The following is an 18,603-nucleotide window of genomic DNA, read 5'->3' on the forward strand; positions in this document are numbered from 1 at the left end:
CTAAAAAAAAATCCGGAGCAGTTCTTGGACAAAGACCTGAGATTAGCAAGTGAAAGACAGCCTTCCTTTTAACCCCTTTGCCACTTCTACACAGAAACGCTGCTTTGTGCTTCAGAACTCCACTGCTTCGCATGGAGAAGGAGGGGGGCTGTGGGGTAAGTGGCAGTTGCACGGCGTGTGTGAAATAAAGGTTTAATTGTGGCAGGATTTCAGATTTTCATTCATTCAAGCACTGTGCCCTTTCGATAGTGGGGGTTTGTTAATTCCATCACCCCTGTACATCTAAATCAGTTACATATTTTCACTTCCAAACCAAGAGGTTAAAATTGGTAACAATTTAAAAGTTAGTATTGATGAAATAAAACTGATCTCAACTCAACTAGTTTACCTCCTCTGGCTAGCGTTATTTACTGTGGTGTGCACTCAGAAGCGTTTGAGCTGTGTGTGTGGCTTGCACCATATGGCTGCACCAGGGGAGCCCTGACACTCACATGCCAGAGATGCTACCTCACTTCCTTCCTCCCTCCCTTCCTTCCTCCCCCGCTCCAAACCCAGCTCTCCTCTTTTCTGCTGTTCTTTCCACATCCTCTCCCAGTGCTCAAAACCTTCCTTCGATTTCCAGTGTATTACGGTCTCCACCCTGGAGACCTCCCCTCTTTGGATGCCCCCAGCTCCTACATGTTTCCCTTCTGTCACCTATGCCCCACTTCCTGGTGGGGAAGAAGTAATTCCCCTTCCCATGGCTGGCCCACATGAAATAAAATACAGAAGTGGCCCAGCTTGGACAGAGTTAACTTACTTCATGGCAGCTTATATGCCACTGTGGTTTGCATTTGGGACTGGAAAGGTGTTAATAACATAGCACTATTACTTCTGAACAGCTCTTCCACAGTACCAAAGCCCTTCAAGATCCTTTTCTAGGATGAAAGAAGGGTTGTCTCCAGTCCAAAGGATGAAGTTCAGTGAGCCCTGGTCACCTCCCTCATCTGAGCCACATGGAGTCTTTTGGCCCAGACAAACTTCATCCTTTGGACCTTGCTATGAGGCAGATGGATCCAGAAAAGTGCTAAGCTACATTCCAGTCTCCCTCTGTCCACACCCTATTTATAGATTAAAGTAAATAATTATATGAGAGTATTGAGTTCTTTCTACTACCTACATGTACATCTGAAGACTGTTTTACCATTTACATAAAAATTAGATCTTAGTATGTATCATTAAAAAAAAAATAACTTCTGTCATTTAGCCAATGAAAGGGAGTTATTTGATAAAACTTGATAAAGATTCCTGTCAGAAGCTGAGCTGAGCTGCAAGAAGTCGAGGGCTTACTCTCAACCTGGAGTGAATAGAAAGCAACAAGGCTCAGCTTAGACCAAGAAGAGTCTCAGATAGTAACAGTGGTAATTAACATTTGTCACAAGCTAAGCAGAGTGACCACAGCTCAGATGACTAAGTGTAACTGCTTAATGACAGTAAATCGAACAGAGCTCCAGGTAGTCAGTCTTTTTGATTATCACGAGATCAGAGGATAATACAGTTGGGAAGGAAATTCAATAGGTCAGACCAGGCTGCCCAGGGATGGCTGGACAACAAAACCAATCAAGCAAAGAGATAGAATCTTCCAAATTGTTTACTTTTACTTCTGCAGGTTTGCACAGTAACCTACTGTACGGCTGTGTAACATTGACAAAGTTCTTCAGTTACAAAATGTAAAATAACAGGGTACAAAATTAAGCACTTTAACTGCTGTAATTGTGCTTACCATGTAAGCAAAAGCAGGGGTTTTATCCCTCACTGGCTTTTAGACCAGACTATTGCTTCCACAGGAAAGCACCATGACGTGCCAAAGCCTGAAGCCTGACATCTGCTGCCAAAGTGCAGTGAGCTCCCCAAGGCTCCCACAGAGTTCACCAGGGGCCAGCAGAGGAACAGCAGTTCTGCCATTTGTGGCACAACGCAGGACCAGAACCAACAGCACAGCACATCCTCCCTCCCTCCCTCCCTCCCTCCCCAGTTCTCTTTTTCCCCATAATGAAGGCTGGCTGTATAGGGATAAATGCAATCCATGTTTAGGACCCTCCTCAAGTTCAATCTTAGTCTTCATGCCAAGCCAAACAGCAATTCAGCATCGTCTGAGCACTGCAAGATCAATTCATAACTGATCACGCAGCGCCAGGCAGGATTCATCACGCAGTGTACTTTTCTTCCCCCTGCTTCTTTGCTTTGTGGTAGTGGTTGTAATCATTATACAGATCCTTGAAGACCTGCCTCACACCTGCTGGGAGAGATGCATTTAAGAACTTGATGTCCCGTTCAATGCAAAGGTCAAGGATGTGATATATTCCCTCTGTGAGATGTGTCTTCACAGCTGGATGCAAAGTCACCTGCAAGAAGAACAAAATTGCCTTAAACTCAAAGACAGAAAGGCAAGACAACACCAGTTCCACAGTCAGTATACATTAAATGCTGACAACATTATCCTTTGCATGACACCATCTGGAACAGCCCATTAGATAAAATCCAAGATTTTGACTTGTGCAGTATTTTCCTGAATTTTGCAAACATGTTTTGCAAAACAAGCACCCTTGCAGTAAAATCCACAGGAGTACTATACACATTGCTGAGGTGGCAAAGACACTAATCATCCTGGAATCCCACGGATACTCCTCAGCACAACAACTCTAATTAAAAAACCCTAAAATACTTGCCTTGGATTACACATTTCAGTAGATTCTGTATGTCTTGTATAGCTGTATGCTATTATGTCAGTTTCAAATGAGCACTTCATTTATACTGTGTAGAAACAATTTTAACTTATCACTTAACAATTTCATATTTATCTAACAATTTTTTTCTGAGTACTTCGATGTGCACACCTTAATAGAAGAAGCCTTCAAAAATCTCAGAAATGTACATTTCCTTAATCTGTTTTAACACCAAGAATCAGATACCTTGCCTGAAATCATGCAGAAAGTTGGAGGAATACAAGAAATTAATCAGGACTCAGCACCCTGCTCCTGACATCACCTCTGCTCAAGCCCACAACCAGCAGAACTGCCACTAACAACCAGAAACATCAGCACTGACTCTGGAGCCCTCTGCTGCTCTAGGCTAATTGAAATTTGTCCTGTGCCCACAAATCACTTGCTAAATACTTCACTGCCCAAGACAGTAGTGGCCTCTGGCATCAATGCGTTATTTTTGCTGCAGCACTATGTCTTATCTTTGCTGAATCCCAAAATTAGCTTTATGCCTCCAGATGTAAGCCTCTGCACTCCAGGCATAATGAAAATCACATAAAAAGCTGTCATTAAAATTCAGGCCTCTTTCTTCCTTAGGCAACTAATAAACTTTCTGCTAATGAAGTGCACTCCTCATCACTGTGACAGGCTCCCGCTCTCTTTCTGCCCTAAATGTGGAACAGATAATATGTTTTGTTAGATCCACTAACATAGCAGGGAAAAACATATAGCAGGCATTAAGGCACATGAAACTTCTTTTAGATCTGTGACCCTAAAGAGTTTGCATGTGCAAGAGGTTGTAATTTTTCCCTTCTCTGTCAGTTGATCAATTGGTTTGTTTACAACAGATGCTATTTCTCCCTACACTGCACAATACAGTTGGAGAACAGCTGAGCATCACAGCTCCCAGTGAATGCACTGGGCTGGGTTCTCCCTTCCTAGGGCAGAGGAATGACTGCAGAGAACAAGGACAGGAAAAGCCACAGCTATTGACAATATGGACCAGATGGCCCACTTGGGATAAGGAGCTATCTCAGAGCTGCAGTTAATGGAACTGCATCCCTCACATCACAAATTCATCTGGACACAAGCCTTACTTGGGCCATTCTTGCTTTGCAGTTTCCTATAAACACCAGTAACACCATGGGAAGCAGAGCCAAAGATTTAAACAGCTGCCACTACTGGCTGGCAGTTAATTATACTTGTAAGTGGTTTATGGTCTATACAGTTAGCACAACCAATTTGTCAAGCATTACAGAGTTCTTGATGTGAGACATTAAATGTGTGAAGAGGTATTCCACTATTGCTGAATTAAGCAACAGCTCATAGGCAACAAGCAGAGAGCACTGCCAACAGTATGAAAGAGATGCCACCCACTCCAGTAAGGAATCTTTCTAGATTAATACAAAATAATTCATGTTATAAAGAGGGAGGACTGAATGAGCTGTTACACAACCACTTCGGGGGTAAGTGACTGCTTAAGCCAGTAGCTTTCATCAGCTCTAGTTCACAGACCCTTAAAAGGGTTCCAGTAAGTGTGCAGATGCCTACAGAAAGACTTATATCTACTAACATGTTTTTCTCAGTTACCTTTGATGGACCCACAGGGTCTTCACATCACAGGGAGAAAGCCACTGATCCTGACTCGGAAGAGATGAATGGTTAAAAGAGCTTTTCTCTCCCTCTGCAGAGCAACAGGAAAGATGTGTACATGCCCCATTTAAGACAGGCATCTGAGGGCCCTCTTTCCTCTGATATCCATCAATTCTCAGCAGTCTAATGAGCAAATAAATCATCACCTACATGTGATCTATCTATTCTGTCAGACAGAAAACACACCTTTGCCACAGTGTCTAGAGGCTCACTACACCCATTTCCCCTTCCACACCCAAAGGTTCCATGCATACATTACTGATCTGTGGTTTCAGCTATCATCCATCACTTTCCATTTCCCAGTGAACATCTTGCACAAAACTTTCCTAGCTGTCTCATGAGACTGTGTACTCCTGCTAATACTGAGACAAGTGTCCTTTCAACTTAAAAAGGTCGTTTGACAATTCAAGTCAAGCTTTTATTCAGTGATGACCAGATTACAGATTCACAGATGGCTAAAGGGAACAGAAGCTGTCTTAACAGCAATTTTTCCTTTGTTGAACTACTACATTCACTATGTAAACAATGACCAACTAACCTCTGTAATAATCTTCACGGTTAGTTACACTGGTTACACCACAATCCTTCAGAAACACAGCACCAGTTAGGATTTTCTTTTTGTAAGAGGGCCTGAAAACAAAGGCTACATTTCCTTTCTGTATTTCAGCCCATGCCCGGGCCAGAACCACAAATAATCAGTTCGCAGGTACTTGCACCACAAGCAGCATTCAAACCCTGGTGAAATCTACATCTATTAGGCTGAAGAGACTGACAAGCTAAAGTTACGTCTGGGTGAGAGAAAATACTAATCTGGCTCTGGCACCCATAAGAGTAGAAGTAGTTGCTTTCAGTAAGGATCAGAATGCTATCTTTGGTACAGAAGGAGAATTACTGAAGAGCCAGCAATTCATGCATTTACATCATATTAAAAGATTCTTTCCAGGAGAATCTTCCACCATTACTTTGCCAGATTTAACTGCTATCAGTCCTGGACAACTGAGACAATTTGGGAGATAAACTCAACTACCAGATGTATAAGGAAGACATTTTTAACAGTGATAGTGCCAAAACTCTGGAACATGTTGCCCAGAGAGGTGGTGGATATCTCACCCCTGGAAACATTCAAGGCCAGGTTGGACGTGGCTATGATCTATTTCAAGATGTCCCTGCTCATTGTGGAGAAGCTCGACTAGACGACCTTTCAAGGTTATCTTTCAACCTTTTAACGCAAACCATTCTATGATTCTATGAAGAAATGCAACACCCAACATGGCACTAAAGCAAAACAGCTTTGTACCTGGGCACTGTATGGTTTTACCTTAAAAGAAAAAACACACAGCCCATACCTTCAGAAAATTTTCCAGGAGTTTGGTAAGAAAGATTCTCAAGAACTCTTGCATAATACAAAAGCCTGGATCAAGCCTACATCTCTGTGAGGTACAACAACTGTAACTTCACAAATTTTACAGAATTTAAGAGTTGCCTTCGGAACAGAAACTCCAGAGCTAGCACAATACCACGGCACTTTCAAGATGGATGAGAACATACCTTCTGCAATTCAGTCACATAGTGAGCCACAATGAAGGCAGAAAACACAGTGAAGTCCTCCATTTCTGCAGCAATGTAAGTATACATCCGTTCCACCAAGTGTGCACATTTCAGTATCATTTCAAACTCATCCATGTTGCCTAAAACACAAATTGAGATGCAGCCTGGCATTTGAGGCTTAAAAACATTAGGAAATAAACCCCAAAGAATCATTCCGTTTTCCATGATCCTTGAACAACATGAGGCCAAGGACAGCTTGCCTATTTTATCATCTTTTCTTATCAAACCACAGCTAGAGGCCCCCCACAACACACAAAATACATCTCCTAGAGTGGCTACTTTGTAAGAGCATACTGATTCCAATTTCATGTGCACTGCAAGACAAAAATTACTTGTTATAGATGTTGAAGTGCTCACAACAGCAGTTGCAGTCCCTTCCACAATTCAGTCCCAACTAGCACTGTGGAGGAGAGAATGAGACAAGAAAATTGTATTCCCTGCCTAGAGAAAATCAGACGATGTTTCTTAGAAACAGCATAGTAAGAAAGCTCTTTGATGAGTTCTATTATGTGGAGTATAGCAGCAAAAGCTGCATCACTGGAGGTATCTAAAGTGAGACTGGTGAGATCAGCAGAGAATTAACTCAGTAGGCAGAGAATAAAGAGAGCTAGTACAAACAAGGAGAAGGGAAATCCAGAAATTACTTCCATGTTATCTGTTACAAAACCAGAACAATCCTGCAAAGATAAACAGCATCATTTTTAGCATGAGGATGCCATGTACCTGTAAGCTTCATGTGATGATTGCCTTATGCAAATACATTGCAAAAGCAAGAAAATTCTCCAAATCTGGCAGCAGTTTAACATACCTTTTCCTCTATCACTATGTCTCAGCTAATACATTCCTCTACAATGAATACATACACTTATATTTGCCCACAGCTGTGGGCAACACGTTAGCTGAGGTAAATCTGAACATGGCACAGGCTGTAGGACATTAGCAGAAAGCTGGGATACAATCAGTTTCAGGCCATGAAGTCAACTTGTCTCAAAACTCCACTATTAATGACAGAGTATCTGTGTCCTGACCATCTTAATCATTGTGGACATTTCTAACTTGTCTACTTTGACTATGTAAACTTTTAATAACTTCCAGTAAAAAGTCTGTTTTCCCCCCTTCCTTTTAGGATATTTAATTACCCTTATTTCAAATCCTTGGCCATACAGATATATAATCTAACCCCAATTGATGCTTCAGATACACATAGAGTTCTTACACTTAGCATAGAATGGTGACAGCTCAGCTCTGTAGTAAACATAGTTCCAATCTCAAAAAATTTCATTTAGCAGCATCCATTTGGGATTATAACTGGCACATATTAGCATGAATCACTGGAGCTCACAGCCACCATGCTTGCAGACACAGGGGTTGATAGGAAGAGCAGAAATTGAGCACAGTAAGCCTTATTGCTTCCAGTCTACTTGCCAGCCAGTCAGTGAAGAATAACTTATTCACCAAAAGCAATGCTGTCTGCATGCAGCACTCCAGGAGCCCCAGTTATCTTCCTAAACCCACAACCACAAAGATCAGTTTTTCATAAAACCCCAGTTTTTCATAAAAGACAGGTAGGAATAACAGTTTCAATGCCACAGCTAGGTTTTGAGGACTTTGTCCTGCGCAGCATCTCCCCTTCTAAAGTGTATATACATATAAAGCAAAGGTGGAGAAGATATGGTACCTCTGTCTCCTTTCTGACGCCCCTCATGCATGACAGAAACAACCAGACGATGGAAACTGCTCAGAAAGGATGGTGCTGCTTTCAACAGCACCTGAAAAACACATGAAACAAAAACATGTGAGAATACATAGTAGAGGGAGTGGAGAGGGTAGAAACTATCTTCTCATTTTGCATCCTGAGCCATTTGTGCTTCTAGAATCAATCATAGAAAAAGGAAACGTTTTCTCCTAATGTAGCATCAGTTGCTCATAAGCAATCCACTGCCAAAGAACAACAGTGCAGGCACAAGCAAAGCAGGAGAGCAACTGAAATTATGTGATTTTGAGATCCCCAGCCTTTTAAATGACAAGCAGTACAATGCACTTTGCTACTGTCAAGACAAAATATTTCAAAATAATATTAAAAGAAGTCTATCACTAATACGTTTTCTCTTTCAAATCTTTCCCCTTCTCCCACCCAATCACAGATATACCTTTGGATGACACTGCACAATAGAGAAGAGCACTTCATGGACCCCCAGGAAGACACCATGATAGTCTTCTGTCTTCAGATGATCCAGAGGAACTGTTAGAAGAATGCTGAATGCCAATGAAACGTGATGTGGATTCACAAGAATCCCTTCTCCCCGCCTTAGCAGAGCTGCAACAGTCTCTAGAATAGGTATAACTATGATGGAAATCAGTGCCTGGTCCTGACAGGCCTCTTTGGTTTGCAGCTACAAGACAGGAAACAGACAATGAGAAATGCATTAGCCACTTATCGTTAGCTGGAACACCAGAGAACCCTAACCCTGACTGGAGTCAATGGAACTAGACCTGCGCTAGCTGGACTGGCAGGGAGACTCCTGCACCTGAGCCATTTTCATGCACTTGTGCCCTGTGTGAGGATGCATATGATGCATTTCAAACAAACACTGCTGTGAGCATAACTGGAATGACAGCTATTCCCCAGCCTCCTGAAAGCCAGCACCTCTTTGCACCTTTCGCATGAATCCAATGATGCAGTTCACTCCTTCACATGCATGCAGACCTATCAGAAGGGACAGAAACTGTAAGCTTATGATTCCCAGGCACTGCAGAACCAGCTGCTGATAAATTCTTGCCTAGAGATATCATCCCAAGAGAAGAAAAACCTACATTACTAGCTTTATATGCTGTACAAACGAGGGGCAGGTTTGATTTGGCTTGATTAGTTTCATTTAAGTTTCCTTTTCATAATTCAGTGAATTTATATAATTACTTTTTTCTATAAGCATTTGTTTTGTTTTGCTGCTGTTGGCTTCGGCTGCAACACATGGCTGATGGTTATCTTTTCCTTTGGACAGCAGGAAGTATAGGAGACAGACTCTCTAGTCTGCAGTCTAACAAGTTTCTCCCAAGCACCAACTCCACTGTAATAACAGTGGAGTTCCATAAAATTACTGTGCATAAGAAATGGATGACCTGCACACTGCACTCACAGGAGATTTACTTGAGGAAGGAGGAGAAAAAGGGTCTACACAAAAACGTTCAGATGAATCTGGCATGGATGTGTTTAGTTTTTCTTCCTGTGTGCCTCTGTGCACTTTAGCTGTATCCACTAGAGAGTCTAAGAGATAGGAGGGGTAGGTAAAGAAGTTACAATAAAGAGATACTTACAGCTAAAGCTGTGATTATCTGTGGGCTGGCAAACCAAAAAGCTTTCCCTTTGTCTCCACTTAATGGGCAGCTGAGCAACAATTTGGTTATCGTAACAGCTGACAATACTTCCTGCAGAAAGCAGACGGATCATCAGTCAGGGGTACAAGGCACACTGGCTCCTTTCAAGTATAGAAAAGCTCTTTCAAGGTCAGTGGCACTTCTGAGCATTACCAGAGCCCTGACACATGAAAGGCCTCCCACCAACACCTCTCTTTGGAAATTGTGAAGAAAGCAGCAGCTCAACAGAATTGAATGCACTCAGCAGCGCTGACCCAAATGTACTTTATGCCACATTTGCTTCACAATCAACTTACTGTACAAAAAAGCTTACATGACTTTTGAGAAAGGAAAGCCCCCTCATACAACTGCCACTAGGTAACAGAGGGAAGCAGAGGCAATACAAGGATATCGGTACACTATAAATTAAGAATGCTGCTTTTGGCAGCAGAGTTTTTTTAATTGCTAGTTGTTTATACAGACTGATAGAAGAAGCATATTGCAAGCTACATTCAGGTGGCAGGAATTCTCTGTGCAGTTCAGGCTATTCTCCAATCAGTGGGTTTTCTATGGAGCATACAGCAGACTTTTTTTTGCCAAGTGTTCCACACATCAGCACTGGTGCTTAAGCTGCTCTGAAGAAGGGCACATAATTTAAAGATACCGAGTGCTACCTGGGTATTGCTGAGTAGTCTTTAGAGCAACAAGTACCAAAAGCACAGGTGCAGTTTTGGTTTTACTTAAAAATGCCAGCACTTCTAAAAGTGCCTTTAACCTTGTACAAAAGAGCCACAGACAAACACTGACTGCTGGTATCTGTTGTGCAAGAGCTCTGAGCAGCAAGTAGGAAAGAGCTTTCAGCATGGCCTGTAAGACCACAGATGTGTGATTTCTACTGACAATACATGGACTCGAGACTGCTGAGTCCTTATGATGGACAAAAAGTTTTTTGAGTAGGTTTCCATGATCTTTCCACCTCTCAATTTATATACAGAACATAACACAGTCAGAAAGCCCTTATCCATGTAAATTAACTTGACCTGAACACTGAACATAAAGCAGGAAGAACAAAAAAACATTTAACAAATCTCATTCAGCCAACAACCTTTTTTTCAAGATACAGCAGACTGCAGAAGGAAGTTGACAACACATTATGCTCGTGCCTTACTTTAGCTTTCTGCTGCCAAATATTCCTCACTTCCAGTCCCTGCAGCACCAGCCTCATTATAGCATAGAACTCCTCATCAGAGCAGTTTCCCAGCACCTGGACCAGCACCTCTATCAGTTCCATCTCCATACTTCGGATCACCTGGGTTGTAATTGCAGGACCTGCATATTCAAGAGACAAAAGCAATCAATTCCCAAGAGAAGGACTTCCACAGGTAAGAATAGGGCAAACTGAAAATAAAACAGTTCTGGAGGTACCTTTTTAACACTCAAATACATAGAGGGCTTGATACTTACCTTTCTCCCCACTAGTGCAATAAGTTGATGATCTCAAGTATATCCTACCCTCAGGTTCAGAGCAGTCATCATACCAATAAAAACTCTTCACTAATACAGAAAGACTACACCAAAGCAGCTGCACAAGCCAAGGGAGCAGGCTAAACAAGCCACAAGTCTTTTCTACATATGGTGGCCGCAGATCCATCACAAATCATAAAAGCATAAAGCTTTTTCTATGACTAATACAAACACTGAGATCACAACTGTACTTCACTTGAACAGTAGTCTCTAAAGCAGGGTGTGCGCACGACAATTTATTGGGGTGTGGGAATTATAAGTAAAATATCTTTAATACAAAAAGATATTTTAAATAGATTTTACTTCATCTTTATCTCATGCTTTTTAAACATTTTCTGTATGTGCGCTTTATAGTATACATACTGGAGTAGTACATGTATAATTTATAAGTAACTTATATTCAGGCTGTGTGTTCAATTTCTTAGGTTTTTTTAATGATGGGTGTGTGCAATCAAAAATGTTCGGAGATCACTGCACCAGAGCATGCCAGCAATAAGTCTGACAAATTCCAGCAGTTTGAGGAAGTCAAAGAGAACAGTTATTCCTGCTCTGTCATCATCTCCCTCTGAATAAGACAATGTAAAGGAGCCCTTAGGTCACACAGCTGGCAGCAGAGGGTTTTCATGTAATTTCCAGCCTTGGCTCTTTATTTGGTGAGGATAAAGGAACCAACCTGCCAATATCCCACAGAATTTATCAGAATTACCACATGGTGTTCATCATCCCTAACAGTTAGGTAACTTCCACTGCTCTATAAATTCACCTACCAGATACAAAAGCAGATGAGTATTTTACTCTAAGATCTGGCCTGGTGCAGATCAGCTGCTTCAGTGGTGCCTACTATACCAATTACACAAGCAGGACACTGCACTTCAGCCCTACCTCCAGAAGTATTACCATATTCCAGTTACTTTCAAAATGTTCTACCAGGGGTGAGTAACTCAGGACCTCAACTTTATTTAAAGATGTTGACATCTATCAGAAGTTCATTACCAAACTAGATGGTGGCTGTGGTCCAGGTACTACAATATTGCCTCCTTGAAAATTCTCCTGTTATGCATTTAAAAAAGGATAGCCTGCTGTTTTAACATAAGTAAACAAATGCAGACTTTTACAGAAGCTGTATGCTTTGATAAATGGCTTTTAACTCACAAAATTAGCAAAGGAGGTGGAGAAAGAGAGTTTTCATACCAGAGAGAAGCTTTTTTATAGCAAAAACAACCATGAGTGCAGTTTCTTTTTCAGGACACAGCTCTGGCACAGAGCAGAAGACAGTCAGGAACTGCAATGCAAGCTGAAAGAACTGCACATTATTCCCTGCACAGGGCAGCTCTTTCAGTATCTGAGAGTAAAACTCTTGGTACAGTTTAACACGGGGCCGCTTCAAAAACCCACTGGGCTCCTTCTGCCAGTCCTTCTTGACAGGATGGCTCAGATCTGCTTTGAGGAGAGTAGTGACAGATGGTATGAATGCCACAGGCAAAGGCTGGTTTGGGGTGCTACTCTGAAGCCCGTGTTCAACAGTTCTGACCATCTGCAGAACCACTGGTTCCAACAGAGCACAAAACACATCCACAGAATGCAGCTTCTTTTCTGGCAGCTGCTGGAGGTGCAGTGTGACAACATGACAGAGTGTGGTGAATGCTGTGAGCAGCAACTGCTCAGCTGCGGGATTCCAGTTTTTCCAGTCTATGCTTTTGGCTGCACCTGTGTCTGGCCTGCAGCTCACCAGGAAAGACATGAACTTTTCCAAGTTGAGCTTCACACTTTGTCTTCTTTCAATAATCATCTGAAGAAAGTTTTCCAAAAACTCTTGGACTTCCCGGACATATTGTGCCCAATCAGGACCAGTCAAGACATCAGTGAAGAATTTGCAAGCTGTAAGCTGGGAGGTCATGACAGCCTCAAGAACATCACTGGCATGTAACACCTTAAGAACAGAGTTGGAGTTCCTGCCAGCTTGCAGGCACCTCAGGAGGTGGAGGCAAGTACTTAAAACCTTCAGCAATAACAATTTGCTGCAAGAGACACTAGCCCTGGTATTAACTAGCAGGGACAGCAGCACCAGAAAACATCGAGTACAGTCAGAGGGAAGAAAACTGTCTAATTTCAGGAGAGAAACAATTTCTAGTAAATCCAGGCATCTTTGTAGCTGACGTTCTTTCAGGATGACAGGGCAGCCATTTTTTGCTAACAATACTATACATTGGGCAACTTTCTCCAGTGTTTTCCAAGACAAGCTCAGCTCATCCTTCTGCACTTTGTTTTCTGATGGTACTTCCAATGGGTCAACAGTTTTGCAAGAAGCCATAATTTCTTCATGCCAAGGAATATTGGTCACAGACAGCTGCTGCAGTGGCAGATCTACTGAATCCTTGGTAGCAGTGGGCAGCACCACAGCAAACTGATGAATAAGATGGGTCAGAAAAGCACAGTGCAGGACCCTCATTTCTGGTAGAAGAGAGCTGTGGATGAAACCAAGTGATATCTTTGCAATGCTGATGGAAGACTCCTGGTCCGTGGCAGCTTCCTGAGCTTCAGCCAACATCAACGTTTCTAGAAACACCTTTGCAATGTACTCAACATCTTTTAAGGAAATATATGGCAACAGGATGGTCAGGTTGGACATGACAAGGTGCCAGTGTGCTGTGGGGTAGCTAAGCTCAGTTATTGCACTGATATCTCCATCCCATGGTTCAGATTCTCCTCTGCTCATGGTAGATCTCCCAGATTCCAGGATGAAAGCTGCAGCATGCTGCAAGGCCTGTAGGTCAGCTTCAGTCTGCATTAACATCATCTTCATTTTCTGAAGTGTGAGCAGTTCGAAGCAGTATTTACTAGTGGAGGCAAAACTACTTGCAAGTTCCCTAACTCTCCTCCAACTCTGGTCCTTCACACCAGGCAGAAAAGCTGAAATGCCCCAGTGCCTTGCAGCAGGTTCAGTAGCAGCAGTTTCAGCTGCTGGAGACACATATTTACTGCAGCTAACACCAAACAGAGCATCTACCTCAACCCAAGTGTAAAGAAGGAGGAGAGCAGCATCACTGGCCTTTCTTAGCCAAAGCTCTGACTTTTCTCCCTCTCTCCTAGGAGCCTGCAGCAGCTCCATCAGTGGCTGAATTATTCCCTTCTGTGTGTTTGCCATCAAACGCTGAGTGCGAAGCACCACAGGGGATGGAGTGACATCATCCAGGCTCCTCATGTTGAACAGAAAGGCATGCAGCACCGAGCACACTGACATCAGCTTCAAGGCCATGTCAACTGACCCTTCAACAGCTGGAATGATAAGGGTCTGGCATTTCTCCACAAAGAGACACAGAATGTCCAGAATCTGGTTGGGTGGCAGTTCAAGAAGGCACTCCCGAAGCTTTGCTGTCAGGCCAGCAGAGAAGACAGGCGGCCTCAGTTCATCAACAGCTGGCCGGCAAATGACTGTCAGCACCTCTTCAAAGAGCCGTGGGAACTGCCTCAGCTTGGAGTAGGTCTGGAATATGGTGCTGATGAGAACCTCCTGAGGCTTCTTTGTACGTGGCTCAGAGGCCTCTGCATCAATCCAAGCTGACGACACCAAGTCATCCAGGTCTGGCTCTACTATAAGGTGGTTTAATGACATCAGGAGTTTGAGACACCTGAACCAAGCAGGGATGGAAGCTTGGGAGTGTGTCAGCAGCATCTGTGCTAGCTTCCTGTAAAACCCAAACTGCACCTCCTTGTGCCGGATACGGTCACTGGCGACATTATAGATGTCATTGCTGAGCACCAAGCTCAGAAGCTGCTCCAAAGCAAGCAGTTCCACGCTCCAGTCCACAGGGAAAAGCAAATCACTCTTCCCCTCCTCTTGCAGGTCAGAGAGCCTGAGACAGCCAAAAAGCCTGCTGAGCATGTGGAAACACACAAGGTGGTTTTCTGCCTTACAGTACGAGTCCAGAAAGAGCTTATACAGCAGGGACACCGAACCAGCCACAACTGCTCCATGGAGGGCAGGTTCACACAAGTCATTGCCCAGCTTGGTCTGCACTGTGTTGACTGGTAGCAAAAGAGTTTTCCAAGCTCCTTTCTTCTTCTCCTGGGATTCCTGCTCTGACAGCAGCTCTTCTTTGTAGGATGAGAAAAGCTCAGGCTGAAATAACCCAGCCTGCAGCAAAGTCTCTATCTGGCTTCGTATTTCTCTGCTCAGGTGCTGACACACATGGTTATCATCCGCTTGTGTCCAGCTCCTCACAGTCAGCAAGTGCCTCAAGAGCAAGCATGGCTGGAGCAAGTGACTCGTCACTCGCCCAAACACACGGTTTGGGTTGGCTTGCTGCCTCTGGATCAGCAGGTACTGAGCAAAGGTAAGATGGAGGACGTTGAACAACTGCGAGCCCACAGCATCATCAGAAGCCAGCTGCTGACATGCCAGCTTGGACAGCTTGCTGAGGAGATCAACCAGAAGTTCACACTTTGCTGTGTAAATGATGGACAGTGAAGGAGTAGAAAGAATGCCACTGGAGCAGCTCAGCACAGTGCCAATGTTCTGCTGTGTCTTCTCAGAATAGGCCTCTGATAATCTTTTGTTTATGATCTGAAAAAAGAAACAAAAACAAACCCCAAAACCAGTCAATTTAGCATACAAAGATAAAGCCCATCATAATGAACCAACAACACCTTCTGTGAGCTGTGGCTGCAAGCAAAGGGGCTGTGCTAACAGCTGCTGCTGAGCCTCTCACATCACAGGTTTCAAACTAGAAGCTCCACTGTCCTTGCATTTGTTTGCAGCACCAGATCAGTAAGGAAGCCCTCATGCACACTACTGGCAACAGCATAAGACTATCCATACTTGATCCTAATAGTTCATCCTGCAGAAATGGAGTAGGGGAAAATTTCTTCCCTTCTTGAACAGTCCCCAAAATTACACTCCCAACAACAACAAACCTATACACAATACACATCCCTGCTCTGATACAGGGAGCTTATTTAGTAAGAATGTCCATGACTAAATATCATCTTTATATTTGAAAATGAGACAATTTCTGGTCCTGATATCAGGAATGGGAAGGACTATTCTTTTTTCCCTTTGAGGGATACACATTTCTAGAGAAATGACGTTGCACTTCCCCTCCTTTTCGCAAACTTTATGTGTATTTCCCTGCTGTTTTCTTCTTCAATCCACTTTTCACTCGCTCCCTTTTCTCACCTTCAGATAATGTCTGCAAACAAACTCAGTAATAATTTAAAAATCTACGTCTATTTTGTTAAAAACTTTACCCGTCTCCTTACACTTTATTGTGGATGGTTCATCTCCTCAACTGCAACAGTGATTAACTAAAACAGACCCTTAAATTCTTCCCACTGGACCCTCTATACCTCTGTCCTTGGTGTTCAGGGTACCCTGTATCTCTGACCTGATCTTCATCCAGACAGGTTTTCACACACAGACCACGTTTAAATTTGGCACACTTTCTGCATAACATCTCTGAAGCCCAGATTTCATCCAACCAATTCTCCATACTTCACAGTTCAATTTCTACATGTAAAGACAATCTTTTCTTGCTTCCCTTCAATCTGATCAAAACTAAAAGGATCATTTCCCCAGTCATTTTCACTGCCTTTGCAGCCACTCACTAATTCTGCCATTTTTAACCTTAGCGCTGCACAAACAGAAAATGTATTGCAGGACAGAAATAGAGAAACTTTCAGTACAGGTCCTGCAAACTATCAGATTAAGGCATATTTCATGCATCATCTGACACTGTAAGGAAGAGTCAAGTACTATAAGAGATACATATTGCTATCCAGAATTCTACCAGATATCCACAGTCATAGTTACCTCTGCAACTGAAAAACTGAGACCAACTGTCTTCCCACTCTTTAAGAGATCCTGTAGTCTTTTACTATGGATAACATTGTCAAGATATGCCCAGAGTTTTTCAACAACTTCATCCTCCAGTTCATGTTTCTTGTTGTAGTTGGAAACCAACGCTTGGCTTACCCAGTCAAGTAAAACCTGTTAACAGAAGGGAAAACAAGAAATCTTTAACAACTCCCATGCAAAAACAGGACAAAAGCAGTACCTCCTCACAGTTACAGCATTTATACCTTGACAACTACATTGTGCTACATCCAAGCAGAACAGCCTCTGAGTGAGCGGAGAAGTCTGCTCCCAAAGGTTTCAATTCTTAAGAGCTTACGCTCTATACCAAATGTTGGACCTGTGCTTGCATGTACCATCCCAAAACAGCTTTCAGGAGTGAATATCTTTACTCTCACAACATTCTAACAGTTGATACTGGTTGCAAATGCAGTCTTTTAAATCAGTGCTCAGAGAATCAGCTGGTTTTCACTTTCTGACAGTTGCTATTCCACTCACATCCTTCTCTTCATATGTTTAAATTCACTACCTAGAAATTCGGGCCTAGGAATTTAGATGTGTGCAAACTGGAGAAGATTGAAGTATACTAATTACTGTTTTAAAACTGAAGTTGTAGTGTATGGCTAAGTTTAATATTTTAAGTAATTTGTTATTTCAAAGCTTCTTGTTCTGAAATAACAAGAACCCGAAACACAGATCCCAGATGTGCAAACCCTAGGCCTGAAAGTACTACCACGGCTGGAGGAACAGGACAAGACACCCCTAACCCAGGGAAACACTGCACAGACCTTCAGCAAACGGGATCAAAATAAAAGGCTTAGGAGACAGTCTGGGTTCCATGAAGAGAAAACCAAATCACCCTCCAAGCAGCAGTCCATGAATGCACTGTGTGCTCTCTGCTCATGTACAACAAGTTCTGAGCATCAGAGAACACACACACAGCCTCAGTCAGTCCTCCCATCCTCAAGCTCTTGTTTTTAACTATGCCCAAAAGCATCTGATATAGGAGCATCCTGTACTGGACATAAAACCAATGGCAATGACAGCTCTAATGACAACAATTCCTCGTCTCTCTGGGAAACAGAACACGGGCACTACCCTCTCGAAACGAAAGTGTCCTCCATCCTGCACAAATGCAGGGCTTTGTGCTGAAGCTACCTGCAACATGTTGTTATAAAAATATTTCCTGTAACGACAAAGAAATCAAGAGCTGATCACAATCCTAAACCAGTGCCATATCTACAGCGCTAACCGCTAGCTAGAAGTTAGATCTGGATTTTAACAACTGATTCATTCATAGCAGCAATCCACCAAAGGTATTTTCTTCTTTCATCACTGTTCGCCACTGAAAAGTACTCACTTGCTCCTTATTAGGCAGGACGCACTGGTGAGAAATCCACGCGAACCGGGCTAGTTTGAGTTTGTCCTCCCAAGAAGTCTTGGCGCTTTTGAGCTTCAGGTAAATCCCGGAGTAGATGGCTGCCATGGGGGCGGCACGTGGGCACAGCGAGGAGGCAGACACACGTCTGGAAGAAACGCCGAGTAAGGGGAAGGCGGTCGGACGGACGGACAGACGGACGGACGGGCAGTGGCCCCGCACCGGGCACTCGCCCGGCACTCCCGCACGTGGCACCGCTCGGAGCCCGAGCGCCCCTCCGCGCGCCAGCCGCCCACGGCCCCGCTCCCCAGCGCCCACCTCTCCCCCACCAGCCCCCGGTCCCACTCACCTTCCCCTCCGCCCGCAGGGCCGTCACTGCCCGCTCCCCGCTCCCGGTACGGCCGGGCCCTGCCCGCCGGCCTCCGTCCCCGCCAAGCCGCGCCAGCCGAGCGCCGAGCCCGGGAGGCGGCGCGCTGGGGCGAGCCCGCGCCCAT

The 18,603-nt window shown here is 43.7% G+C and overlaps 2 protein-coding genes across 2 annotated transcripts in view; one reads left to right on the forward strand and one right to left on the reverse strand.

Annotated features, from left to right (window-relative positions):
- Window positions 1–18,603, forward strand: part of PGBD5 (piggyBac transposable element derived 5) — a 316,445-nt gene that overhangs the window by 262,450 nt on the left and 35,392 nt on the right. The window lies entirely within an intron of this gene.
- On the reverse strand, window positions 2,082–18,534 carry URB2 (URB2 ribosome biogenesis homolog). Its single transcript, XM_054279559.1, has 10 exons — window positions 18,459–18,534; window positions 18,092–18,257; window positions 16,690–16,866; window positions 12,072–15,444; window positions 10,525–10,685; window positions 9,318–9,428; window positions 8,153–8,395; window positions 7,681–7,771; window positions 5,943–6,082; window positions 2,082–2,384 (listed from the first exon to the last, which is right to left on the reverse strand). The coding sequence occupies exons 2-10, from the start codon at window positions 18,215–18,217 to the stop codon at window positions 2,187–2,189; spliced, it is 4,620 nt and encodes a 1,539-aa protein (XP_054135534.1). The 5' UTR covers window positions 18,218–18,257; window positions 18,459–18,534; the 3' UTR covers window positions 2,082–2,186.

Source organism: Melozone crissalis, unplaced genomic scaffold (assembly GCF_028551555.1).
Source record: "Melozone crissalis strain CALT ecotype California unplaced genomic scaffold, PUWL_Pcris_2 ptg000027l_1, whole genome shotgun sequence".
Classification (NCBI taxonomy): Eukaryota; Metazoa; Chordata; class Aves; order Passeriformes; family Passerellidae; genus Melozone; species Melozone crissalis.